At 42.3% G+C, this 27,779-nt stretch overlaps 1 protein-coding gene and 1 long non-coding RNA gene across 2 annotated transcripts; one reads left to right on the forward strand and one right to left on the reverse strand.

Moving 5' to 3' along the window:
* Window positions 1-530: 530 nt before the first annotated feature.
* On the reverse strand, window positions 531-4,804 carry LOC119565383. The gene is made up of 2 exons (XR_006288946.1): window positions 4,392-4,804; window positions 531-825 (listed from the first exon to the last, which is right to left on the reverse strand). It is a non-coding gene; the product is annotated as an uncharacterized LOC119565383 (long non-coding RNA).
* On the forward strand, window positions 4,004-27,312 carry CMTM6 (CKLF like MARVEL transmembrane domain containing 6). Its single transcript, XM_037890370.2, has 4 exons — window positions 4,004-4,425; window positions 18,474-18,650; window positions 20,672-20,770; window positions 22,570-27,312. Exons 1-4 carry the CDS (start codon window positions 4,009-4,011, stop codon window positions 22,708-22,710), a joined length of 834 nt encoding a protein of 277 aa, XP_037746298.2. The 5' UTR covers window positions 4,004-4,008; the 3' UTR covers window positions 22,711-27,312.
* Window positions 27,313-27,779: the final 467 nt, after the last annotated feature.

The following is a 27,779-nucleotide window of genomic DNA, read 5'->3' on the forward strand; positions in this document are numbered from 1 at the left end:
TCAGCTCAAGGAGATCTTACATCCTTCAGCCAGGTCCTCTTCTTCCCCGGATAAGGGGGTAATGCCACCAATGCCCTCCTGTGCTGATGATTTAAAGACCTTCGCGTACATCATGAAGCGGTTGGTAAGCTCTCTCCACTAGAAGAAATCCAAGAGTCACAACTCTCCTTGGTGGATATTTTGAATATTGATCCACAAGGGAAGATTGCTCTGTTAATGAGGCATTGCTAGCTCCCGCACATACACTGTAGCAAACACCAGCTCCAGTTCTACTCACCTGTAAAAGGTCAGGCAAGAAGTACTACATCCCACCAAAAAGAATGTAAGACTTCTTTTCCCACCCCAGCCCTAATTCTCTAGTGGTGAAGGTAGCCAACAAAAGAAGCCATCAGGCTCTCTCTACACGTCCAATGAACAAGGAATCCAAGTGGCTGGACTTACTGGACAGAACAAGCTACTTGTCAGCTGTTCTTCAATTTCGTATTGCCAACTATAAGGCCTTGATGGCAAAATACAACTTTACCACATACTCAGAATTTACACATTTTATTTATCACCTCCCACAAGTCCAAAGAGAGCAATTTTAGCCCATCTTGTATGGGCAGTTAATCTCAAAAAGCTCCCTCCAAGCTGCCCTAGATGCCATCAACACAGCCTCCAGGTACATTGCCACAGCTGTGATCATGAGTGTGTCCTGGCTCAAGTTCTCTGGTCTTCCCAGAAAGGTGCTTGAAGGATCCAAGCTCTTCAGTGAATATACGGAGTCCTCTCTACACACACTCAAGGATTCCAGGGCAACATTGTGGTCACTGGGGATTTACATGCCTGCAACAAAAAGAGAGTTTAGTAGAACCCAAACTGCTCAAAGTTCCAGGCCATTCCAGTACCATCATCACTTCTTCTCTAAACTCCATGAATTATTCAGAAGAGAAGCCAAACAGGAAAAAAGGGGATCAACCACCCATACTTCTACTCAATCGGCCCCTCCTTCTAAGGGCTTGTCTTCACTACGGGGCTAAATTGGTGCCACTGCCATCAATGCCCTTGCATCTGTTTTTGGTTCCTCCCTAGAACATAAGATTCGGTGATGGCCTTCAAACTTATCTTTTAACACACACATTTCCCATTCATACACAAAACAGAATTGATTTACACAAAACATTTGAACAGGAACATCAAGTTGCAATGCAAAAGAAAAACAATCATTGCGTTCTTTTATTTATTTTAAATGCTAAACTTACAACAAAGTGGTGACCCTAAAAGGTCTGTTACTGCCTTGAAATCTGCCCCGACACAGATTCTGGCTGATGCATCTCTACCAATGGCACATTAGACCATTCCTTTCTGCTATTCAAAAAGGGTGGCTGGCAGGATATGGTCAAATCATACATTAATGCATTTAATACATTCTACTTATCTTATTATTCTTTATCCTTCATTCTAAATTATACAAAATACAAACATAAAATCCTACTACTACACATCGAACTATAAGAGAAGAGATTGAAACAGAGATCTTTTCTATTTCACTGTCCAACATACCCAGAAGAGTGAGAGACAGGCTTGTTCTAATTACTGGAAAAGATTTTCTATAAAAAAGCAAGGAAGAAAAACCGTTCATCGCCCCGGGGGGGGGAAGGAAAAAAAGAACAGTGTGTCATCCTCTATAGCAACCTACCACCAAATTTGAAATATACAAAGGAACAAATAAACGATCCAGCACACTGTGAATCCATCTCCTGAGCAGGTGCTTGATATAATAATTATATACCCAATTTACTGGGGGGCAGGGAATCATGTTTATTATAGCTTGCACAGGGAGAATATGGTTCTTTGTTTCTTTCTAGTGCCTGGTCAACAAATTAGCTTAACAAATCTGCCACAGCTGCTAGCTGCAGGAGTTAGGCACTCATCCTGCAGCTACTTAAGTTCAGAAGTAACTATATAAATGAGTTAGAAGACAGTTTATTGGACTGGGACTCAGGAGACTTGGATTCTAGTCCTGGCTCTGCTGGACTGCTAGGTGACCTTGGGTGAGTCACTTTACCTCTCTCTGTCTGTTTCCCTATTTGTAAAATAGGGGTAATGATACTTATCTCTTTTGTAACGTGCTTTGAGATCTACTGATGAAAAGCACCATGTAAGAGATGAGCACTATTGTTTAATGTTTGCCAGGCCCATTGACTTCTAGGTAGAACTATGTTTGCATGTAAACATAAGTGCATCAGCATTTACTGGAGCAGGCCCTTCGTAGCAGCATGTGCTTTAAAATTCCACAGTTAGCCCAAGTGGGGTTGTTTATCCTAATATGCCCTCATATAACCAATATGGGGACAGTCTCCAGCTTGCTTTCTCTCTCTAGACGTGTTTCCTCATTTGTCCTCCCCTCCACTTTTATGGCTCTAGTGTGTTTTGCTCCTTGGAGCAAGGGTCATTCCTTCTTTTCTGTTTGGGTAGCACCTAATACTTATTTGTATTGTAGTGCATAGGAGTCCCAGTCATGGATCAGGACCCCACTTGGCTACATGCTGTATAAACATAGAACAAAAAGATGGTCCCTGCCCCAAATAACTTACAATCTAAGTATAAGGCAAGAGACAACAGCTGGATATAGACAGAGAAGTACAAGGAAACATTGAGACAACATTGATCCGTCCAATGGGCAGTGGTCGCAGCACACCAGCAGCCTAACCATTGTCAAGTTTTTTGTAGGCATCGCAGCAAAGGAGAGGTTTTTAGGTGAAATTTGAAGGAGAACAATGAAGGGGATTGGCAAATGTTTGCAGGGTGTACCTCCCAAACGTGAGAGGCAGCATCGGAGAAAGCATGAAGGTGCTTGTCTGAAAATGTAATAAGTGGACAAGCTGCTATGATGGGCTAAGTGAAGGTGGGAGCTGACTTTTGTTTACTGAATGAGAGGTGGGCTTTGAAAGTGAAAAGGTAGCTTACATATTTGATACAACCGATGAGGGAGCCAGTGGAGGGGTGCAAAGAGGGGAAACGTGGTCAAAGTGATGGGCTAGGAAAATGATTTTTGCAGCAGCATGCAAATGGATGTGAATGGGATAAGACTGCATTTGTCAAAGCCAGAGAAAAAGGTGGAGGACTGAGATGATGAGAACCTGGATGAGAGTTTCTGGTGTGGGTGGATAGGAAAGGCTATATTCCAGAGATGTTCTAGAGAAAGAAGCTGCAGAACTTTGCTATAGCCTAGTTGTGAAAACCTAGAGCGAGGTCTGAGCCAAGATGATACCCAGGCTATTGACTTAAGTGACAGCCAAGATACTAGTGTTGCTCACAGTGATCAAGGGAAGGAGATAGCAGGGAGAGCTTGGGTTGGGGGGTGGCTGTTTTAGCTTTGTAGAACTTGAGCTGAGGGGTAGATGTCAGGAGGAAGGTATCAAACAGCTGGTTGAGATTTGTTTGGACCGGAGCCAGGTTGGAGTAGAGATCTCATTCACCTACCTAGAGATGGTAGTTGAATTTGTGGATGAGATTACCCACAGGTAAGGTAAGGGTGGGGAGGATCAGGAGGACCAAGGACAGAGCCCTGTAACTCCTCCCTGAAAGTGGACGGGGACAATGGGGGTCCCCCTCAAGGAATGAGTAGAGCGGTAGGAGAAGGAGAAGAGGGAGTCGTCACAGGGGGATATGGGGCCGGACTTTGCCCAGGGAAGGAACTGGAATTACCCTGGGTATTCCCGGGGGGGTTGGGGAAGCTCCTCCAGCTTGGCGTGGGCCTACTGACAAGCCGAGGGCAGTCCCGGACTGCAGCCGCGCTCCTGTCCAAGCCGCAAGGAAAGTTACCGATGACTCACTATCTACAACTCGTTTCAGAGTAGCAGCCGTGTTAGTCTGTATTCGCAAAAAGAACAGGAGGACTTGTGGCACCTTAGAGACGAACCAATTTATTTGAGCGTAAGCTTTCGTGAGCTACAGCTTATGCTCAAATAAACTGGTTAGTCTCTAAGGTGCCACAAGTCCTCCTGTTCTTTTCATCTAAAACGCATGTTACTGGGGAAAACGCCCCTCAGCACAGGTCAGGGCGCTCAGGCGCCGCAGGCACCCCGGGGCGGGCACAGGGGACGTGACGGGGACTTCAACGCTGGGCGGGGTTTCCCCGAAGCGCGGGGCTGGGAGTCCAGGGAGGCGGCGCGACCGGGCCGCTGCCGGATTCGCGCTTTTCCCCGGCGGCGGAGGGACGTTCCTGCGCCCTGGTGGCCCGCGGGCGGCGCAGCCCGGCCTTTGGGTTTCGTTTGGCCGCAGCTCGGGCTGCCGGAGCCCGCCCCGCCTGCTATGGACAACGGCGCCGTGTACAACCAGACCACCGAGCTGCAGCGCGAGCCGCAGAGCAAGCCCTGCGCCTGCGCCTGCACCCTCCACCGGCTCACCCTGCAGCGCCTGCTGCTCAAAGCGGCGCAAGCGGTGAGTGAGCCCCGGCCTCGCGGGCCTACGCGGGGCGGGGGGACGCGCGGCGCGGCGCGGCGCGGCGCCGAGAAACTCGATGTGTCGCAGCCTTGCCGGGCTGGTCCCGGGCGGCTCGAGCCTCTCGCTGGTCTTGCGGCCCGGAGCTGAGCGCCCGCGCCTGCCCGCCCCGCTGCAAGCGCGCCCAGCCCGTGGGGGTGCGAGGTGTGGCCCCGCTCTGGTCCCGGACGTGGCCCTGTTTATCGCTCACGCCAGGCAGGGCCGGGGTGCGGCGGAGCGCAGCGCTGTGACTCGTGCGCTCCGGAGCGGGGGTTGCCTGTTTCTCTGGTGAAACCAGACAGCAGCTCCGCCTGCTCTGGGGAAATGTCGGGGGCCTGTAGAAACGCTTGGCGCTGCCCCAGCGCAGGGGGCTGGCCTGGTCCTTCTTAGCCCTGCATTTCTGTGGGTCCTCTGCCCCCTTGCTGTTGTCCCTGCATTTACCTGGGACCTGCCCTGTGCTCTGGCACGGCTGGCTTTGGAGTAGAGGGTGGTGTGCTGTGTGCAGTAGGGTTGACGCTTTTGTTGACTTGACCATACAGTGCAGGGTCACAAAGCAAATAAGGGGTTAACAAACATTAATTACCTCACCCATCTTTGGTTCATTAATCTCTTTTATTAGGCCAGCTTCTGCTGGTGAGAGGGCAGCTTTCGAGCTTACACTGAGCTCTTCTTCAGGTCTCTGAAGTGAAAAGAGGAGCCGTGTAAGCTCGAAAGCCGGTCTCTCACCAGTGGAAATTGGTCTAATAAAATATATCCCTGCACCCACCTTCTCTCTCTAATATCCGGAGACCAAGAGGCTACACCAACACTGCATACAACCTTAATTAATATTTCTTAACCTGTTGTCTTGCACAATGTCACTTTCCCCCTCCCCATTTACAGCCTTCCTTCTTTCCACACCACTCCCCTGCTCTTTGTTGTTCTTGTCTTGACACCATTCTCCCTTTGTACTTGGACGTGAATGCTTAACTAGATTAGTAGATTTTCAAAAAATCACTTGTTTCAAGTCCACTAAAAAGAAAACTTTATTTTTATGGTGCCTTTTATTTATTTGGATGTTGATATAAATCTGCTTCATGTTAGAGCCATAGAAATCCTGGCTATTGTGTTAAGTTTATAATTCTCTGTTATAAACTAAGCTGTCTACTTAAAAAGAGGACAAAATTGAGTACAACAAAAAAGAATGTTTCCAGCTGTCCCTTGGTTGTGTTGCTTGTGTTTTATTTGGCAATGAATACTGTTGCTATAAGTATGAAGTTGTAAATGTAGTTGTTACTGTGTAAATTTAATGTTTTTCCTTTTTCATTAGTGAGTTTTCTGTGTTTTTTCTGTCTGCAATCTTTTACTGCCTCTTTTGATTTCCATTTTGTAGGCTATATCTATCATTGCACAAAATATCAGATGGCATATAAAAATGACCAATAACATGTTAAGACAAAACCTTACTCTAACAAAAACAAATCTTAAAAATAATATCCTAGACTCCTAACCAAAATAGAAGTTAGTACAGATACGTCTTCTTTTAAATGTAGACACAGAGCCACCATTTACTTCAGTCAGAGAATTTAGCTTGATATAAAAAGTCTTAACTGAATTTAAAAAGTTAAAACAATAGTCTAAATCAAATGGCAAATGTATAACTCCTGGTAATATTAAATAGAACACTTTCAACTTTTAAAGGCCAGTATATTGGTGAACTGGCATTGCGATTGTAATATCGCTTCTGCAGACTCAAACTATTATTACTGTGGAGACATCTTCACAGAACCAGTATGGCACACCTGTTTGGACAGTACAATCACAGACACTGACTGTTTAGAAGTTTGTGCTATATTTAGCAAGTGATTTCAATTGGTTTTGTAGGTTCAAATAATAAGCAGGATCCGGAGCACGCAGTCCACTGTGGCATTCTATTTGTGGTCTTAGCATTTGAACTTAAAATTAAACTGGTCTGAACTTATGTGAAGGCCTTAACGTTCTGTACCAGGGGCTCCATTCCATTAATATAGGTGGTAGAAAATCTTGATTGAGCCTCATTATATTGTGGTGAGCTACTGTAGTGGGGTTGGAGTGTTACATAGTGGATCACTCTAAGTCAAAAGAATCCTAAGTCTTCAAAAGGAAGGAATCCTCTTCTGCTGGCTTTTTATGTGTATTTTGTGTAATCTTTTGCTCCTTATTCATAAATGTGGGAGGTCATAAATGATCTCTCTCAAATTTCTGGTTAATATATACAAAAATGAAAACAGCACAGCATGGTTTGGCTTTAGGGAAGATAGTGAAACCTAAATGGGAACAGGACTCAACAATAAAATGTCAGTATCAGTTTTCCTGAAAGCTGAGTGGGTTTTAAGTCTGCAATGTCATACTCACAAGAGCATCAGGTGATTTCTGCCCTTGGTCATTAATCAGGCACTGCCAAAAAGAGGACCATAACATTTGAAAACATATGACAGTCATTTAAAAAAAAAAAAAAAGAATATGCCAGGCAATGGTAAGGTAACACACAAAACTTCAGAAAGTTATGGTTTAAATTTATATTTAAACAATTCTCAAAGCCCTAAAGTGCTTTATATAAATATTTTTGAGGGTAAACTTGTTCTTTGATTTGTTTTATTTTTTAATGATAAAACATTTACTGTTAGATAAAATGAGCCTGGTGGGTATTACTGCCATGCAAACACTTTGCTCATATAAACAGTCCCAGTAATTTATATATTTATATATATGTGCCTTCATAGACAACTACAGGTGCATCCCTCTGGCAACAGCCTTTCCGGTTAGGGGGGAGAGGGAAATTGCTAGAACCATTCATAAGCAAAAACAAGACAAGAGAATGCTGGGCCCATGTGAGCACAAACTCAACAGTTCTTAAAGCTTTGGCAGTTTGTGGCCTTATCTCGTCACTGTAGGGACACCAGAAGGGTAGGTAACCAAAGCCAGATTTCTCTTTAGCTCATCAGAGAGATACTTCTTCTTTAATCTTTAGAGCCCTGCAAATGTGTGGATATCCACGGATGCGGATATTTGCGGACCATGTTTGTGGATTGAATGTGGATACAAATTTTTTATCTGTGCGGGGCTCTACCTTGCTTCTTTCTATCCCAAAATGCACAAATCTTTGAGTTCTTGGCAGGGTGGATTTGATTTAAATCAAATTGATTTAAATCACTAGTCGGGCTCGATTTAGTCATGGATTTCTACATAAAAGTGCATTCTTGTTGGTTGTTATAACCTTAATATGTATTCTTCACAACTCAGAGATAGATGAGACCCCAACTGGGTCTCTTTTACGGTCTGCTGCCATTATAGGTTTTCCCTTCTAGTGAGAGAATGGTATGGTAGATCTCAAATCAATGAAGGCTACATCCAGAAAGACCTCAAGACTTCTGGAATATGCTGCTCAAACGGTTTCACTTTTGTTTCTACTGCCTGTCCCTCCCTTCTCACATTTATCTCCAGACTACTTCTTTTCCAGATCTGTTCCGCCCCCAACAATCTTCTATTTATTGAACTTTTTGAAATGTTGCACTTTTAGAGAGAGGTAAGGATTGGCTCTGTGTACACAAATTTGCAGAGGGACAATAAGGTTGAGGTCTGTTATTACTCACCTCTATATATTATTTATTTCTTTATTTAAAAACATTTTTGCTGTTAACAAGTATGTTATCTCTGGAGACACAAATCCACAGTTTGAGAACTGCAAAACTAATAATTTCTGATGGTATCTTCTAGACCAGAGGTGGGCAAACTACGGACCGCGGGCCACATCCAGCCTGCAGGACTCTCCTGCCCGGCCCAGGAGGCTAGCCCCCGGCCACTCCCCCGCAGTCTCGGCTCACTGCGCTGCTGGCGCAGTGCTCTAGGTGGCGAGGCTGCACAGCTGCAGCTGCCTGTCTTGGTGCTCTGGGCCGTGCGGCTTTCGCACCACCAGCCACCGGTGTTCCAGGCAGTGCAGTAAGAGCCGGGGGAGGGGGGGTTGTATAGAGGGCAGGAGAGTTCGGGGAGGGGGGGCAGGGGTGTGGATAGGGGGCGGGGCTGTCAGAAGGTGGGGAACAGCGGGGTTGAATGGGGGCAAGGGTCAGGGGGGTTGGATGCAGCGGCGGGGGACAGTCAGGGGCAGGGGTTCCGGAGGTGGTCAGGGAGAAGGGATGGTTGGATGGGGCAGGGGTCCCCGGGGGGCAGTCAGGAATGAGAAGAGGGGTTGGATGGGGCAGGAGTCTTGGGGGGAGCTGTTAGGGGGCAAGAAGCAGGGGGGTTCAGGCAGGGAGCAGGGCCAGCCCACGCCTGGTTGTTTGGGGAGGCTCAGCTCCCACAGTTTTCTTGTCAGCAAGTTAAAGAAGTATGGGCTGGATGAATGCACTATAAGGTGGGTAGAAAGTTGGCTAGATTGTCGGGCTCAACGGGTAGTGATCAATGGCTCCATGTCTAGTTGGCAGCCGGTGTCAAGTGGAGTGCCCCAGGGGTCGGTCCTGGGGCCGGTTTTGTTCAATATCTTCATAAATGATCTGGAGGATGGTGTGGATTGCACTCTCAGCAAATTTGTGGATGATACTAAACTAGGAGGAGTGGTAGATACGCTGGAGGGCAGGGATAGGATACAGAGGGACCTAGACAAATTGGAGGATTGGGCCAAAAGAAATCTGATGAGGTTCAATAAGGATAAGTGCAGGGTCCTGCACTTAGGACGGAAGAACCCAATGCACCGCTACAGACTAGGGACCGAATGGCTAGGCAGCAGTTCTGCGGAAAAGGACCTAGGGGTGACAGTGGATGAGAAGCTGGATATGAGTCAGCACTGTGCCCTTGTTGCCAAGAAGGCCAATGACATTTTGGGATGTATAAGTAGGGGCATAGCGAGCAGATCGAGGGACGTGATCGTCCCCCTCTATTCGACATTGGTGACGCCTCATCTGGAGTACTGTGCCCAGTTTTGGGCCCCACACTACAAGAAGGATGTGGATAAATTGGAGAGAGTCCAGCGAAGGGCAACAAAAATGATTAGTTTCAGAGTAACAGCCGTGTTAGTCTGTATTCGCAAAAAGAAAAGGAGTACTTGTGGCACCTTAGAGACTAACCAATTTATTTGAGCATAAGCTTTCGTGAGCTGCAGCTCACATCCGATGAAGTGAGCTGTAGCTCACGAAAGCTTATGCTCAAATAAATTGGTTAGTCTCTAAGGTGCCACAAGTACTCCTTTTCTTTTTTGAAAAATGATTAGGGGTCTGGAACACATGACTTATGAGGAGAGGCTGAGGGAACTGGGATTGTTTAGTCTGCAGAAGAGAAGAATGAGGGGGGATTTGATAGCTGCTTTCAGCTACCTGAGAGGTGGTTCCAGAGAGGATGGTTCTAGACTATTCTCAGTGGTAGAAGAGGACAGGACAAGGAGTAATGGTCTCAAGTTGCAGTGGGGAGGTTTAGGTTGGATATTAGGAAAAACTTTTTCACTAGGAGGGTGGTGAAACACTGGAATGCGTTACCTAGGGAGGTGGTAGAATCTCCTTCCTTAGAAGTTTTTAAGGTCAGGCTTGACAAAGCCCTGGCTGGGATGCTTTAATTGGGGATTGGTCCTGCTTTGAGCAGGGGGTTGGACTAAATGACCTCCTGAGGTCCCTTCCAACCCTGATATTCTATGATTCTAACCGGCCCTTCATACAATTTCAGAAACCCGATGCAGCCCTCAGGCCAAAAAGTTTGACCACCCCTGTTCTACACTGAGCACTGTGTCCCATTGGGTAGATAGAAAGATAAACCTAAATAATCTATACAGAAGCCCCTGGAACACCATAAGATTGGGTCCCTAATCCATGAACTATTGGAACTCATTTACAAAACTTTTCTTAAACATTACATGAATATATTGTCTCATACTATAGAATTAGAATTTATAATCCCTATTCCATGATGAGAGATCTTTGAGCTATAATGTATCTTAATTAAAACTATCTTTAGATAGGTTTTTTTCCTCAGAAAGCATTTTTTTAAAAAAAAACCTTTTTTTAAATTTTTTTTAAAAAAAAAAATCATTGATTTTTATCTACCCTGGTTCTTGGTCCAGACACAAATTCAAAAATAAATCTTATACATTACTGTGGGTGAAATTCAGGTAGCTTTCTATGAGTGACATGCCCTTGTCGAATGAAAGCGTATAAATGCTTCAGTTTACTTAAAAATTATTTGTGAAATAGTTTTACTTGTTTTGGAAATCCAGGTAAGTAATATGAAAGAGAAAGTAAGAAATCCAGGTAATATGTTAGTGTAATCTCTGCAATCTGTTGTGTAGTAATGTGGTCTAATGGATAGCGCAATGGGAGTTAGCAGAAGTGAGTTCCAATCTTGGCTTTACCATTGACCTACTGTGTGGCATTGGGAAGGTCATATTACCTCTGTCTCTTATTCCCCTCCCACTCTCTTGTCTATGTTGTCTATTCAGCTCTTTGGGGTAGCAACTGTCTCTCACTATATTTTTTTACAATAAATAGCACATTGGGGTGCTAGAAACTAACGTCATACAGATAATATGCAAAACAATGATTAAAACTGAGTACTGCAATCTTAAAATTGCAAACTAACTACCACTTTTCTAGGGTGCTTTTTAAATAGGATGTTACATACAGCAAATCATCTGTGATTCCATTATATGTATGGTACAATATTCCCTAATATACTGTAAAGCCAACTGCAGAGAACTACTTTCCACTTTTTAAGATCATGGCATGATATTCTCAATGGAGGGGACTCTCTATTTATGACTCATAGTTGTTAGAGATAAATAATGATAAGATATTGCTGACTGCTGAAGCCTCTTTTTGAAACCACTTTTGTGTATCACATAAAAACGTACCTGCCAAAGAACTTTGGTATTAAGTATTAACTTTGGCATTTGGTATTTAGAACTTTGAGTTTTGCATGGAGTTCTTTTAATTTTGGTTAATACAAAAGGAATTTAGTTTCAATCCAAAACTGGTTCAAATTCTGTAGAAAGTTGGATCGGAGAAGGCACATTGTGCCAAGACCTAGGATTCTGAATTGATAACTAAAGCAATAAAATTTGTCATTTAAGTGGCGGATTTAAAAAGAAAAAGTATTGAATGCAGAAACCTCAGTGCATAACGCTAGACTGAAAAGGAAAGTTATAATTTAAGCTTAAAGATCTGCTCTTGCTTCTGAACTATTCATTCACTGCACAAACCCTGCTTTTAAAGACTTGTGAAATCAGCAGAATCCTTTGAATAGCAATCTTTGTATGTAATTTTAAACCAGAAGATTTCACTGGGGAAATGCTACAATTGAGGCTCTAAACAACAGTGGTTAAACAGTTACAATTTCATATGCAAGTATTTCATTTCTTTAACTTTCCTTTGTTTTCACAACTTTAGTTTGTATGTTCAGACCTATCTAACATTAAGGCTTAACAGAATTATACATAACTACTAAGAGTGTATATAATGTTAGTATCAATAAGTGACTATCATTCAAGTGATAAAGGAGGGTATTAATATCGGGTGGATGGGTGAGGATGCGCAACATGGGGATAATGTATTAAAAGTGAGCTGTAATACTTTTTTGGCCACATTGCTACCCTGTGCACTGCATAGCAGAGGGTAAACTGACATTGTAGAGGAGAGACAGAACTTGGGTACATTCTCCCTAGTGGTCTTCAGACAGTGTAGAACAGAGGTTCTCAAACTTATTTGATCACGCCCCCCTTTTTTTATATCTGTAGTAGTTTATGCCCTTCCTACTGCCACACAAATATATATACTGATTTATTTACTTTTAAATCAACATGCAGCTCTCAGTAAGTATCTAAAACAGTAAGGTATTGATTCAAACAGCCATTTAAGTATATAGGCAATACCGTATCATGACACCCTTACTTATGCGCTGCTGCTGGCGGCGGCATTGCCTTCAGAGCTGGGTGGCCGGAGCATGGTGGCTGCTGGCTGGGCACCCAGCTCTGAAGGCAGTGCTGCTGCCAGCACCTTCTCAAGCCCCTCCAACCCACCGTGTTTGAGAACCTCTGGTATAGAAGACTCTGCACAGTAAAGGCTCTGCAATTCTGGAAAGGAAGAGAAGCGAGGGAGCAGCCATTCTCTACAGGTGGTTTACCCATGGGTCTAAGAGTTTTCAGAGTGCTAATTCAAACAGAAATTACAGCTGGTTGAAAGTCCTTAAGATGATTTTCTGTGCTTTTCTGGGAGGGACCTCATGGTAGCACTTTTTTCTAAGGAACTGTGCTCTCAGGGAGAGTGGATAATTAGGGAAGTATAGTGCAGAGGCATTTGTCCTCCACAGGTACTTCGGCTCCAGTTAGCCTCTAAAGAGCTGTGTGGCTGTCAGGACCTCTGCAGGTTTTAAAGGCAGGGGACCCTAGACAATGATTCTGAGGAAACTCTGAAACGTGGAATCTCCTGTGCCCTATTGAGGAAAATCCATGTTTGTCCAGCATCTAGCATCCTGGGGTCTTAGACTCTGACTGGGATTTTTAGGCTCTACCACACTACAAATAATAATGTAGGACGGATGATGGCCCTTTGTTAATATGAGAAATAATTATTTGATGTGTTAATTAGCTTTAACAGAATACTATGAATGTATAAAGTGAAGTTAGATATACAATTAAAAAAGAACTATTTAAAATCAGTTTTTCCTTCCTCATCTTGCTAGACAACTCCTGTGTTTTTGTTTTTCCCCTTGCAACAGTTTAAGGAGAGCACTCAAAAGAGCATAGTAAGCAGTTAACTGTCCCTTCTACAGATGAGTACAGTTAACAGAAATGCAGAAGAAAATACCAATTAAGAATAGAGCAATTAAGTCTTCATAATTCCAGATAAAGAACTCAGTTGTAGGGAGAAAAGGACAGTACATTTCCTTTTAAATAAATTCCCGCTAAAGCTTATAATAAGAAATTGAGCTTGAAGGAGTAGTTACAAAAAAAACCCACAGCTGCCAATTTACATAATAGGAAAAGCATGGTTGACATATGCTGTCAAATCCTGCATGTAGGAAAAACCTCTTTACCTGAAGGAAGTCCTTTAAATGGTGATACCTTTCCTCTTCATCACTGATTTTAAATTTAACTGTGGCACGTTCATTAACATGCAAGCAGCTGAATGACTTTCAGGGACAAAAGGATGGCTGTTAGTAAATATTCATGAGCCATTTGGTTTTGGATCAAGCGGAGGAGCACCATTGCTCCAGCGTCATGGTTATTTGGGTTTCTGAGCTCTGTTCAAAGTGGGTTTCTAGCAATTATGTTGCTTCTTTTCTGCTCTACTTTTTCACTGGGCGGCGAAGGTGATTCATACTGAAACTCTTCATTGCTGATAAAGAGCAGAAATTATGAATGAAAATGAAAACATGTGACGCACATTTTCAGTGTGCTTGTGATAAACACTGTAATGAGGAAATGGAAAATACCTGTAATGGCTATCTTTGCTTTTTAATTTAAAAAGCAAGTGCAAAAAAGGACATCCCCCATACATCCTCAAAAATGGATTTGAAATATTTTGGAGAAATCTATAGTAATCATTATTTTATGCAGAAGTTGATTTCTAAGCAATCTGCCTAATGGCAACTACAGGAGAAAAAGGAAGTACGCTGAGAAATGGCCTTATTGTTTTTGTTTCTTAGCTGTAGTTCTTTTCACTCTTTAAGATGCATCCTGTTTAATACTGTTGAGTATTCAATATAGAATATTAGTCTGAAATGTTGCCCTCTGGGCACGGTTTAGATTGGGAAATTTACAGTTCACATGTGCTGACCTGCTAATAATAATCATATTAAAAGAAAAACTCAGGCTGTACATTATTTTCCTTGACTAGGACCCACTATGTAGCATGTGCAGCAGCTTGGTGCAAGTTATTAACTAGAAAATATCAGTCAAAAGTAGCTGTTTTGAATTCCAACTCTTTAAATGGACACTGGCAACTAATTGTCCAAAATAAGTGTTTTTAATTAAAATATTTTTCTGCCTTTTAGTGAGTCCAAATACATATTATTGTGCTATTATATGAAAATCAGACAGTGGAACCTAGTTAGAGTGATTATTTAAAGATGTAAAGGGGGAGATGGAGATATTATCAAAATCTTTGGATAAACAGGGAAGATGACAATCCTGATTCTTAGGCTTGGTCTATTTAAAAAGTTTTACTGGTGTAACTATGCTGGTGTGTGATATTTTACCAATATAGTTATGCCAGTGAAAGCGTTGGTGTGGATGTAGTTATACCGGTATAACTTATTTTGCTTTGCTGAACTGGAATAAGGCCATGTCTGCACTACAGACTTGTGCTGGCATAGCTTTACAGTCAGGTGTGTGAAAAGGTGTAATCCCTGACTGACGTAGCTCTGCCCCCAGAAGTCTGTAGTGTAGACACCACCTGTACTAGGAAAAAAATGAGATTTTCCTGATATAGATTGTACAGATGGGAGATAGTTGTACTATACCAGTACAAGCATAACTTTGTTGATGTAGCTGCATTCACACTAGGTGTGCTTTGCCAGTATAGGAATACCGGTATATTATATTGGTAAAGCAATCCTAGTGTAGACATAGCCTAAAGTATATCAGTCTAAGCACTTTCCTATGGGTTTAACTGCTGGTACACTGGGGGTGGGGTTTGTCTAACTATGCCAGCATAGGTAGTGTCAAAACTTAAGTATAGAGAAGGCTTTGGAGAGTACTGGTTTTCCCAAGGTTTTCTGTGTCTAGTAGGACTGATACTTGGGCTTACAAGTGAAATTGACCCATCTAGTTCTATTATACAGGCGTAGCAACAATGTAATTAATAAGGATTTTTATCTAAAGTGGCAGGACATAGAGTTGTAAAACCATAGCAATGTCATGTAACCCTTCTGCCCGTCAGAGTTGGCAGCAACAAGGGCCGGGTTCAGTATCTAGGGGTTCCGTTTCAATAACACAATGCAAAACCGGCTCGGGCCCGCACCCAGTGACCTGGGACAATTACATACCACCCCCCAGGCAATACTAAACTGCAATACTTCCCCTCTCGCAAGCACAGAGTCTGAGAGTAGCAAAAACCTTTTAATAAAGGAGGGAAACAATGCAGCATTATGTTGGGGAAACACCACGAACAGGATTCATAACACCAACCATGAGCAAAAGACCCACCCCCAAGTAAGTTTGGCAGTGTCCTTTTCCCCTCAGGCTCTTAAATCCAGCAACCCACTAGTCACCACCCTCCCTCCCCCACTGTCCTTGGTCAGTGCAGCCCCCCCAGAGTTCAGAAATTCATCTGCAGAGTTTACCTCCCAGCCTGGGTGGAAGTGGAGGGAGGTATGGGGGGCATCTTACATGCTCCGCTGCTCGGGTCAATGGCCAAGTGCCACGCCTCTCCATGGGGTTCTGCTGCAGTCTTCGCCACCAGCCGCGCCTGTCCATCAGCTGCCCTGCTATCCACTCCACTCCATGCCTCTCCGCCGGCTGTCCGCTCCTCTCCGCCAGCCGCCCAGCTATCTGCTCCGCTCTCTGCGCTAGCCGTCCTGCTGTCCGCTGACCAACTTGTCTTCATGTCCCTCCCACTTAACACAGCTCTCAGCAACTTCACCAATTTCAGCTCTCAGTGATTTTTAGCTGGTAGTAGGGGGAGCCTCAGGGCTGGTGCACCACTAGCCCAAAGTAGGTCTAATGCTCAGACCTAGGTGTCAGTGACTTCAGCTCTGCAGCATGTAACAAGACTCCTAATGGAGCCAAAATTAGCTCTGTTATTACACCATGGAGAGAGGAGAGATCAAAGTAGTGTTTAGGGCCCTCAGAAGGGGCCCATACTACCAGGTACACATACCTGTCCCCAGCCTCTTTCAATTCCCTGGGTTTTGGAACCCCTTGTCCCTTGCCTAGCGAGTGCTACATAGTTGTGGGCGAGTCCCTCTGTCATAAAATGCCAAGTACAGTTCTCCTGTCCTTGATTCACATAACCAGGATAACAACACTTTATTACTCCTGCCCCAATAACAGAGAGACTGATCCCACAGCAGCCAAAGTGACCATTTGGGCAAGCAGTCCATCATGCTAGGCAGGGTGGGTGTGCCCATGCAAACAAGAGTGCCCATGCAAACAAGATCAGCCCCTGAAATCCTTTTCCACAGCTCACCACCAGATGTCAGGGTAGAGCTCATTCTGACTCTGCTTTCAGTCGCATAAACTTTTATAGGTTAATTTTGCTTTGTAAATTTAAAGATATTAAAACTAATAACATTTTCTCTAGAGATGAGCATGCTGTCTGCGTATAGTCAAATCATGGATTCTGACCATAAAGTTGGTAGAGATAGGTAGTACTGCAAAGGTGATGGCATTAGCTGTCTGTGGCCTGGTCTATACAAAATGTAAGACTAGGAGAAATATTTCCATGTGTTTTGGTTTTGGTTTGAAATTTCAGTGGAAACCCTCCCTCCCCCCAAAAACAAACAAACAAAAAAAACCCCAACCATTCGTCTGCAATTCAATTACAGGGTCAAAATTTCCTACTGTTGCATTCTGCCTTTGGTAGCACCACTAGATGTAGTTGAGACAGGTCTCTTATTTTCACCTCCATGTTGCCTAAACCTGTTCAGAGTAGACTGGCACGTTGGTTAGATGATGTGTTGGTAAAAGTGCTGAAGGCCTGTCTACACTGCAGTCTTTGCAGCTGCTGCAACAGTAATGAATTGCAAATCATGCATTTGCCAGTGTAGATACAGGCTATGAGGGGGGTGGGTGTGGAGATGAGCAAAGTCTTGTTAAGAGTGATACCTGAAGGTTAAGATCAACATTAATAGAGTCCTGAAGTTAAGCCCTCTACCCAGGAAGGCTTGCATGATACAAGTTGTATTTGTAAAAAAGTGAATGGTTGGCATGGAAACAAAGCCTTCATAGAGTTACCCTTAATTTTATGACCCAGTCAGGTTCTCCCTTCCTGGAATGTCCTACTCCATTGAATCTTTACTGTTGGGGTTTGTCCCCTAGGTCAGTAATATAGTATGGGGAAACCTAGCCATAGGGAAGTGGCCAAAATGAGAGAACTGCAAACAAAATATTATGCAAACACACTTGAGAGGATAACAATACAACTATGTTTTCCTTTCTTCGAGCTAGAGAAACATTTCTTTAAGGTGACTTGTCCTGTGGACAGCCTAGTTATCATAACTTTTTGTTTGTTTGTTTTTTTAGTAGCTCAAATGAGGTCTCTTTTAAAAAAAATAACTCGCGTCCTTCCCTCGAAAATAAGATGGTCTGAGGTGAGTGTAGAACTTCTGGGTAGATTGACCAATTGGTGTATCTGACGTTAGTCTCAGCAAAAAAACTTGCTGTCTGCTTTGGAAAAGAGCCATTTCCCCATTCTGCACTGGGGTGGGGAGTGTGTGCATAATTAGCTAGGTGTACTTTCTCTGAAATATGGTGGGGGCACAAATCGTTCATCAGCATCAAAAGTAGAATTTCAAGTAGCAGCTGAGTTGGATGAGCTGCTTCTGCCATTTATTATAAGGAAGCTGGGGCACTAGTTTTCATTTTCAGCTCTGGGCTGTACATACCAGCCAATGCACCTGAGATTACATTCAGGTCTTGCAGCATTCCCAATAGGCAGAAAGAAATACAATTTTGCTTGTCCTGAGTGAGCATCTGACAACCAAAAACCTGTCTTCCTAGTCTGCTCCCTTCACTCTCATGCATGAAACCATGAACTGGTAATGTATATTGTATAGTCAACAAGTGTGTGTCTGGTGTAGTGTGTTCTGTTCAGCTGCCTCTACTGTATTAATTAATTTTAACAGCAAGCTTGCATTTTTCTCTACATATCAAGTGTTTAACTTGTGGCATTTTTGTACTTGTCTAGTGGTCTGTCAGGTCACAAACCACAAATACAAAATTGTTTTGGCTTTGACATTTAAACTTTTCTTTTATCAGAGATAATTATTTTCACTGCTTTAATATCAGCTGACTGCCTGATACAGACATTGGAAAATGGATTCGATAATTTGAATAATCTTTTTTTTTTCCACAGCTGCTTTCCCTTTTGGCCTTCATCCTTGAAGAAATTGTGGAGAGTTGTATCCTATGTGGTGGGCTTTACTTCTTCGAGTTTATAAGTTTCAGTGCCACCTTTCTGAGTATCCTGATACTGACTGTCTATTGCACCTCTGCGTATGAAAAAGTTGAGAAGGATAAATTAATCAAATTGGTAAGGTACTGCTTTATTTTTAGTTATTTTCACTTCTAAATTTTAAGGTGTTTTTTGTTAAAGCAATTTAAATTACATAACGGTTCTGTCCAGACAAGATACACTATTTGTTAACAAGACTACACAATGTTAACTGAGTTACCTTCTTTATATTAGCAGCTATTTACACATTTTCACATTGGCTATGGTGAGATACAGAGTTTCAGCTCTGGGCTGTGGAACTGGAAAGATGACCGCTTGTTTTCCAGGAAAGCTGACTGCTGGTTCTAAACCTGGGATAAAAGACCCAGGGTTCAGACCAAAGCAGGTGTTTCTCCTCTGTGTGCCCCTTAACTAGCTGAGTGGCATAAAAGAGCGTGAAGAAAGGGGTTAAAACTGCTTGAAAAATCACTTGACAAAATGAGTCCTATACCAGTGAATCTCCTCCCTGCATATTACTGTGGGTGAGGGAAGGCACAGTGCATTTCAGTATTTTCCAATGTTATCTATCCGGACATACAGTGAAGATTCTTATGTGTGATAATAGGTTTAGTTAAGGATCAATAAGCATGTTTTATTTAACACAAGTTCTCTTGAGCATGTGTGTGCATCTCTTTTGTTACAGCTAAGTTTAATACATTTTTAAGTCTGCAACCATTATGAACAACTAATCTGACCTCCTGCATAACGCAGGCCATATGATTTCACCCTGTAATTCCCATGTTTGCATTTCTGACTTTGCAGGTGATTGTCATGTCTGTTTCAAGATCATTTTTGTAAAGCAAGTTGGGATTCCTTTGGTATGAAAGGCTATAGATAGAATCAAATTCTGTTCCTAAAAGGGCTTTCCTGTGTTTTCTCATCTCTGATATCTAAAACAAGAAGTGCAGGTTTTTCCCCTGGTATTGCATTAAGTAAAAATGAGTAAAGGGGAATGTAACAGGGTACAGACTCACCCAGTGGCGCCTCCTGCTGGCCATCTGGGAATTAGCTCTTTTTATCAGCTCCGGAGCACCCTCTGCTGGTGTCTCACTGTTGCTGGCCCCTGTGTCCCTCCCAGACCCCAGTGCCCTTTTACCTGGAGTGTTGCCCCTCCAGGCAGTACCCCACAGATCTGGGTCTCCCCTCCCTGGGGAACGCCCCACCCTCTATCCCCACCTTGCCTCAACCTATGGGCTACTGCCCATCACCATCTAGTCCCCTTTCACTGGGGCCAACTGCAGTCCGTATAAGCAGTCATCATGGGCAAGGGGGGTTTGGACCTGCTGCCTCTGCCTAACCTTGGGATACCCTATTGCAACCCCAGTATCTTGTCTTAGGCCGTCTGCCAGGCCTGCGGTTTTTCCAGTCTGGAGCCTCCCAGCTCCTCTGGCCTTCCCCAGCTCCGCTTCACCTCAGGTACCCTGGTACGCTCCCCAGCAGCCAGGCCCATCTCCCTCCACAGCTAGAGGAGACTCTGTGTGCTCTTGGCCCACTGCCCTCTTATAAGGGCCAGCTGGGCCCTGATTAAGCCGGGCGTGGCCCCAGCTGAGGCTGTTTCTCCCAATCAGCCCCACTTTTCCTTCTCTGCCACAGCCCTCTCCCTGGGCTTTTTTGAGGTAGGAGTGGGTGACCACCTGCTACAGGGAAGAACAAGTCAGAACTCACAAAATGTAAGACCAGGAGAAATATTTCCATGTGGTATTTTTTGTTTGTGTTTTGTTTTTAAATTTCAGTGGAAACTTTTTTTTTTTTTTCCAAAAACCAAACATTCTTCTGCAACCCAAACATGGCAACACTGAGAATCTGTAGTGAAAAGTAAATTAGATTATTAAAACTGGGAATTTTTATAATCTCTTGTGCTAGTGGCATGGGTAATGTGTGTTTAATGAGATTTTTTTAAAAAGTGACTATGTCCTTTTCAATTAAAATATAAATGAGTAGTCTCCACCACACATGAATACACATACCCATCTGAAACTCGTTCTACCTCCCTTTCTGGTTCCTTTACCAACCAGTGCCTCCCCTAGTTTGTAATTTTCTCTTTTTTTTAATGATTGCAGGATTTCTGGGTCACTACAGTAGTGGGAGTTCTCTTTTTTGTAGCTTCCATTGTGTTTGCTGCAACCAGTGATAAGTCATCTGTTGAAACTGTTGCAATTGTAAGTATGTGAAAACACCTCAGACTCCATACTGTGTTAAACCTTCAGCTCATGGTTTAGAGGAAGGGAAGCTCTGGCCAGGTTGTGGGCAGAAAACAGAAGGCAATGCATTTGTCGAGATAAGGATGCAGGAAAAGGTGGCTACCTTAGGGCTCCTAGGACCTGGTACATAAACCTCTGCTACAACAGAGTGTGGGAGATCCACATGATGGGCACATTCTCTAGCTGTGGTCTTCATAAGGTTTGCTGGAAGCTCGGTGCCCCCTAGGAGCTCCATAATATTGTGGATGCTGGGAAAAGCTCTTAGTCCCCTCATTTAGCTTTGCAACCTTGGCCCTATGTTTTCTGACCCTCCTTGGGTCACTATCCTCATTTCACCCTTCCTTCTGACCTTGGCCCTCAAGGTTCTACACCTTTTCTCTCAGACTCGCCAGTTTTGTTCTTGCTTTCTCCACAACAAAGAGACATCCGTGACTTGCCCATGCCAGCTGACTCAGGCTCGCAGGGCTTGGGCTGCGATGCTGTTTCACTGCTGTTTAGATGTCTGGACTCGGGCTGGAGCCCATGGTTTTGGGACCCTACGAGCTGAGGCTAGAGGTGGAGAGGGAATGAGGCTGGGCTGGAGGCAGAGCAGGGGTTGGAGCAGAGCTGCGGCAGAAATCAGAGCTGGTCTGAGGGCTGAGCAGGGCTGGGCGGTGCTCCCTCCCTCCCGCCCCCCGAATGTTCCTCCACGCCGCACACCACAGTTTGGGGACCACTGTCCTAGGGACTCTAGAACATTTTCATAAAGGATGAGTGGGTAGTGGTAACAGACATACAGCTGGGGAGTCAGTTATAGCAGGGAGGGCACTTGCAGAGTTCAAGTGTGCAGAATATTCAGAGCATCTAGGAAGCAATATGGTACCAGAAATAGTTAGACGAGCAGCAGGGCATGTAGCTCACAAGGAACACTGGATGTTCCGCAGTTCTGGGATTCATGTGGAGAAGTCATAGTGTCTCGCTTCTCCAGCACACTTTTTAAAGAGTCTCCATATTATTGCTGTGCTAAATTATAAAGCATCAAAATGAAAGAACATTCTTCTTGAAGATTCATTAGAAAAGTAAAGAAGTCTTATCCTATAATCAGAATGATCTTAGAATTTACAGGAAGAATATGTTTATCTTCTGTAATACTAATTTGTGTCACAAACATTAACTCAGACACTTTCATGGCTCCTCCCTCCCTCCCTCCCCGCCCCCAGAACAGGGAGATGGAAGAATTCTTTCACTCTTAGATCTAATTGTTTATATTCTATTGTGTTGGCTCAAATCAACTGTATAAAACTTAACTTTCTCAAACTTCACAGAATCCCGTTAATGCTCAGGCACCAGTTTGACTCATTTTTAGTTGGCCTTGACTATATCTCTACTGTGCTACTTACCTCACCTAACACTTTAAAAAAAAAAAAATAGCATTAATGTCTGCTTCTAAGCTAGTATGTAAAAAGTTTTTACTCTGAATTCCTTGCAATCAAACAGTAAGGTCCTGTACCATGCACACCTGATTCAAGAAATAAAAACTATATAAGTAAAAAATATGTCACACTTATGATTTCTGATCTGTTTTTGTTAAGAACTGAACCATTGACTTCAACAGACTGGAGACTGGCTGTATATAGAAATACTACAGTAAAGCTGGGGTGGGGAGGGGTTGCAGGAAGAAGATTGCTTGTTCTCTTGCTTCAGGTTCTCAATCAAAGTTGGAATAATATTAATGTTTATGCATGCATTTTAAATAACTGTTTTTTTCACATTCACAGGTGTTTGGCTTTTTGGCAAGTATAGGATTTCTAGCTGATGGTATTCACTTTTTTATGGAGAATCGTAAAGTGAAGGAAAATAAAGTGGAGAACACTGGCAACACACAGAACACACCAGAAAATCAGCCGCTGAATAACTAAAGCTAAACTTTAAAAAAGTCCTTTAATTTCTATGAGTTAAATTAATCAAGGTGAAATACTTTAATTTCCCTACTTATTCCACTGCATTGAAGGTAACTTTGTCTTCTCTCTCTTTTGCATCTATCCAGCTTTGTACAAGTCTGACCCTATCATAAGCTTTTATAGACTCCTTACGTTTTTTAACAATAGTATGTGGAGCATCAGGGTTTGTACAATTCTCCATCTAACTTGTCCTGACTAATAATTGTCAGAAGGACATTCTAAAAGGAAGAAATTGCCTCCAAATAGATTTTTTTTTAATTTAAACATAAAATAGACATCAGTAACTGAAAGCACTGAGACTTCTGAGAAGAATGACTGTAGTACAAGGGAACTCATCAGGCTTAAATTCTGAGTTATGTTTTAAAAATATTTAAATTTTATGTAAATACAGCAGGCCAGAATTAGAAATCTGTTGCATTAATTCACACCTACCTATGTATATGATATCCAGCTTCTTGCCTCTGATACTAAGAATGAATTAGTACAATAAAACTCTTTCCTTGTTTTATCGGTTAAACTGTGAATGTAAAAGGGAAACTAAATTTTGCAATCTCATCAAGGTTTCTGTACCCAAATGAGTCATTCTTTACTTTGATTTTATCTTGTGTGTCTTACTCCGTACTTCTAGATTCTGTTTTGTTTTGTCTCTCTGAAAGTCACTGCTCTTTTTTAAAGGCAGTCGGTAAAACAGATACAGCTAGCTTGTGTGTGTTTGATAGTCAAGTGGTGTATCATAGAGTGACTTTTGCACTCCATATTTGTGGAAGTTTAAAGCTGTAAGTGATGCGTTCTTTAAAAATATCGTTAAATCCATTAAAGAAAGAAGAAATTTGAAAATTAAGAGGAAAGGTTAAGAGGCCAATATTTTCAGCCTAGAGGAAAGAAAACTGAGAGGAAACTAACTGCCTGTAAACAGCTAAAGGGATATATTTTAAAAAAAGGGGACCAATTAATCCTTTCAGTTCACGAGGGCAGCACAAAAAGTAATTAGCTTAAGCTTTGCCAGGGAAAGTTTTAACTTAAAAATGAAATAATAAAACTTTGGCACTGTCCCAGTGCACATCACACATACTGTTAATAACATGTACAGTTTGTCCATGTAAAATTGAAGATGAATGGTCATGAAAGTTGATTATTGTTTGTCCTTGCACCTACGTGCAACTCAGTTGGTGAATGGATAAATAAGTAAGCAAGCAGTTGTATAAACTTCTAGACTTAAGACAGCAGCCCATGGGATGAAAAGGGAAGCTATTAGTGAGCAGTGGGTTAGGCACAAGCAGTGCAAGGATGCAAAAGACCAGACAGGTTGAGTCACATATGCAAGGCAGTGGTGAAAAGGCATTCTTCAGATGGTTGAAGAGTGGTGTTTTTTTTTTTTGTTTTTTTTTTTTGCAGATTGGGGTTTTTTTTCTGTGGAAGGGGAAAATGAGATTCTTACACCAAACTTCCAAGAGAGCATGAGGTGCCCCAAAGTAGATATTTAACCAAAAAACCCCCCAAAACTCTGGTATCTTAGAGGACTTGTTATGTAAAAGTAGTTTGTTGTCTGACTTTTCATGACACTTGCCGTGTCTTCCATGATTTGAGACTATTAACATCACTTTCCCAAAATGTATTATGTCAAACCTACAGCCCTTTAAATCATTGAGGCAGCACTGAGACGAAACCCTCTAGGAACAGGTTGTCTTCTACTCTCGCCCTATTTTGAGGACAGAGGAGTAGTAGTTAGAGAGTTAAAGTATTGTAAGTGAAATCAGAGGCTTTTTCTAAGGCTGCTACTTTCTGATGATCAAACATAACATGGTTGTAATGGTGTCCCTTTGTTAAATGTGTCAGCTCCTGAACATTTGAACCTGTTTGTGAAGGAAATCTGACACTAACACTACATTTTGCTGAATATCATCAATCTTTGGCTCCATCCTGTTTTGTTAATTTCTCTGTGCATGGTTTTGACTAAATTTTTTTACTTTTTGCATCAAAAGTGGCTATAAGTCTTGATTTTAAATATAAATGTAAAAATAAGCTTGTTGCAATGATATCTAGAATGACTTCCACCAAGAACCCTTTGTTGTTTTGTTAAATTTTATTTTCCCAGTGTGGGGGTTGGCCATGCTTTCCCCAGCATGAAAGTATGTGAAGAGACTCCCCGTTGTCAAAAAACCAATATTTGTGCTTCCTCTGCAGCACTCAGCTCTTGGACAGAGCAGAGTCAATTAACTCTCCAATGCCCTTTATAGAATTAGATAAATTTGTGTTGGAAGAGGTGTGTTAAGTCATCTCTCTGCCATGGTTTCTTATCTCTGTAATAATAAAGTGCATTTGATACTCACATAGTAAAGTTATAGGCACCAATAGAAGAACCTAGATACATCCCATGATCTCAAAATGCTTTACAAAGAGGGAATAACTACTAAGTTCATTTTTCAGATGAAGAGACTGAAGTACAGAGAGGCCAAGTGATTTTCTGTTATAGGGAGTCAGTGCCAGAAGAGTGACTAGAACTCAAGTCTCCTGACTTACAGTCTTATGATCTTACCACTAAACCATGCAAAAATTGAGATACTTGTGCACCTTTGTAGAGCACTTTGAGACCTTGATATAAGTAGAAAGTAGCATTCAGTCCACCCCCTTGCTATGTCGGGACTGTTCCCTGCAGCGTGTGTTCCTAGTGTGTTGTCCAGCAATGGGGCTTCCACCACTCTCAACAACAAATGGGTGACCCTCATCTAGATTTGAGTATCAACTTATTTCTTTCCGAAATAAGAGACCAAAAATGCCTTTTTCCAATAGAAAGGGATGAAAAACATTTGTGATCAACTATGTCATGAAAGGGGAATGGATAACGTTTGGAAACTAGTTAGCTCCACTTTCTAATCCGCTATGGGCAGTCTCTGGGAGGTGGCAGGCCCACGACCCTCAAAAGCACACCCAGTTTTTGTCAGACTTGCAGTCTCTCTTGTGTGGCAATAGAGTGCTGCCACTAGACCAGCCTGGACTTGGGTTCAAGTGAGTTGATGCACGTTGTCGTGGACGTACAGAACTGGAATTACTGACTTAAAATGATGTGTGTGTGTAGTGGTGTTGGCATAAGTTTTATGAGCATGATGTTGGTCTAAAACTCTTCATTTTTTGTTTAAAAAGACTTTTTGGGATTACAACTCTTATTTGAGTTTCTTTAAGTGAACCTATGAAGACTGAGCATGTAACTTTCTCATAGATATTTGGAAGCAGTTTTTACAAACAACCATAGAAACCATATAAATAGAAGAGAGCTGAACGTAAGTCCTTCAGAGCCCAGCCACACTTGTACGTTGGCTGGAGTGAGAGACTTTATTTCTGTAAAAATGGTTTGGAATTTTTTTCACACTCTAAAAAAATATCCTATTTGATGTTTTTTTTTGTCAGACTCCGCTCTTTGCTTTTTTTTTTTTTTTTTTTTAAATTAGGCTTGGTCTCAAAAGTGGAGAGGGGCAGTTTTAAGCAGGATTAAACGTTCCTGAAAAAATTCTTGCTTCATCAGTAATAAAACCTGTGGAAGAGAGTAATGGCTGTTGGCAGCCTACCTGTGCATTGTGTCCTATCTCCAAGAGAGGGTCATCAGTAGTTGCATATGGGGTTATGGGCCTGCTCCCATCCCTGTTGAGAGACTTAAGCCTATTGCAATGGATCCTTCTCAGACACCAGAAGCACCTGATGAGTCTTTATACCAGATTCCTTGGTGACAAAGCTTTTATCCTATTTATGCTTTCCAGGAAATTGTTACTTATTTTTAGACTCCATATTTAACGTACCTTAAAATTACTATATCGACAGAAGAGAAAAGCAAGCAGTATCCCTTGGATACTAGATATCAAAAGTTGTTACTGTATGTTACTGTGTCAACTCCATTGTTAAGGATATTGGGTTACTGTAGGCTTCCACAATTGTATTTGGTTCCCTCCCCAACCTCCACCCCTTTCCCAATTTCACCCTCCACACCTGGAAAGCAGTGAACTATCTTGCACTATTCCCAGAATTCTGCCAAAGATGTTTTGACATAACACCACTTGCCATCGTGTTGATTTCAGTTCCATTGAAAGCACAGAAACCAACTCGTACAAGAGAAATACAAAACTTCCAGTAAAGGGAAACATTTTGTGAGGTTCTTTATAGAGTATGTATAACTGATTGCCACAGCAAATTAGCTTGATAGTGCCCTATTTAAGATATAAAATGTACGTATAAAAACACCTTTGAATATGTTCATTTATTGCTGTACATGTGTAATGTATATCTAGATAACTTTTAACTGGCAAATTTAATTTGTATTTTCATTACTTTGAGATTTAAGGAGGGTTTTTTTTATGTTTACTGGGTTAGGAAAATATAATGGTTGTATAACTATGTACAGTTCTTTGGCTTGTACTGCAAATGCCTTGAAATTCCAGTTGAAGTATTTCAAAATACTTCAAGAATGTTCCATTCTAAACCTGTGGCCTTTTAAATGTGCTATGGTTTTTTACTGGATTTCTAAAATATTTTAATAATTTTAAAAATTTTAAATAAAATATTAGTAACTTGCTTCCAGTCTTTCTCATCTCATCTACTAACAGTTTGGCATTAATATCCACTTCTGCTAGAGGAAAATGAAGGAAATTGCTTCCTCCTTTGTTTCTCGTTAAGGCCATTTCTCCTGTTTGATGGAGAGGGCTTCCATTGTGTTTAGACTGGGGAGAAGTATTCATCTTACAGTCTTATGAAGTTGGACATTTTCAGTGAAAGTTCCCACAGATTATCTTCTGAAATCTGCTCAATATTGTGACACTGAAAAATACTGTGCTAAAATGGTCCTTCCACTATAGACTTTACACATACAGTTTGCTGTAAGTTACTTGGGATGTACAGTTCCAAGTACTGCTTTTCAATGGACTGGATTATTTCTTGGGGCATTTAAAAAAACAAACGGTAGGCTTGTGTTAAGAAGGCTCACAAACGAAAAGGTAGCTGTAGGGATAGTGCATTTATCCTAGCTTAGAGAAGAATGATCA

This window comes from Chelonia mydas, chromosome 2, assembly GCF_015237465.2.
Source record: "Chelonia mydas isolate rCheMyd1 chromosome 2, rCheMyd1.pri.v2, whole genome shotgun sequence".
NCBI lineage: Eukaryota > Metazoa > Chordata > Testudines > Cheloniidae > Chelonia > Chelonia mydas.

What these genes read in the sequence shown, in the direction of transcription:
- CMTM6 (XM_037890370.2), top strand. Translation starts at nt 4,009, where the DNA reads ATGTTACTGGGGAAAACGCCCCTCAGCACAGGTCAGGGCGCTCAGGCG. An exon ending in AGGATAAATTAATCAAATTG is followed by an intron (nt 18,651 to 20,671) that starts GTAAGGTACTGC and finishes TAATGATTGCAG; the next exon opens with GATTTCTGGGTCACTACAGT. An exon ending in CTGTTGAAACTGTTGCAATT is followed by an intron (nt 20,771 to 22,569) that starts GTAAGTATGTGA and finishes TCACATTCACAG; the next exon opens with GTGTTTGGCTTTTTGGCAAG.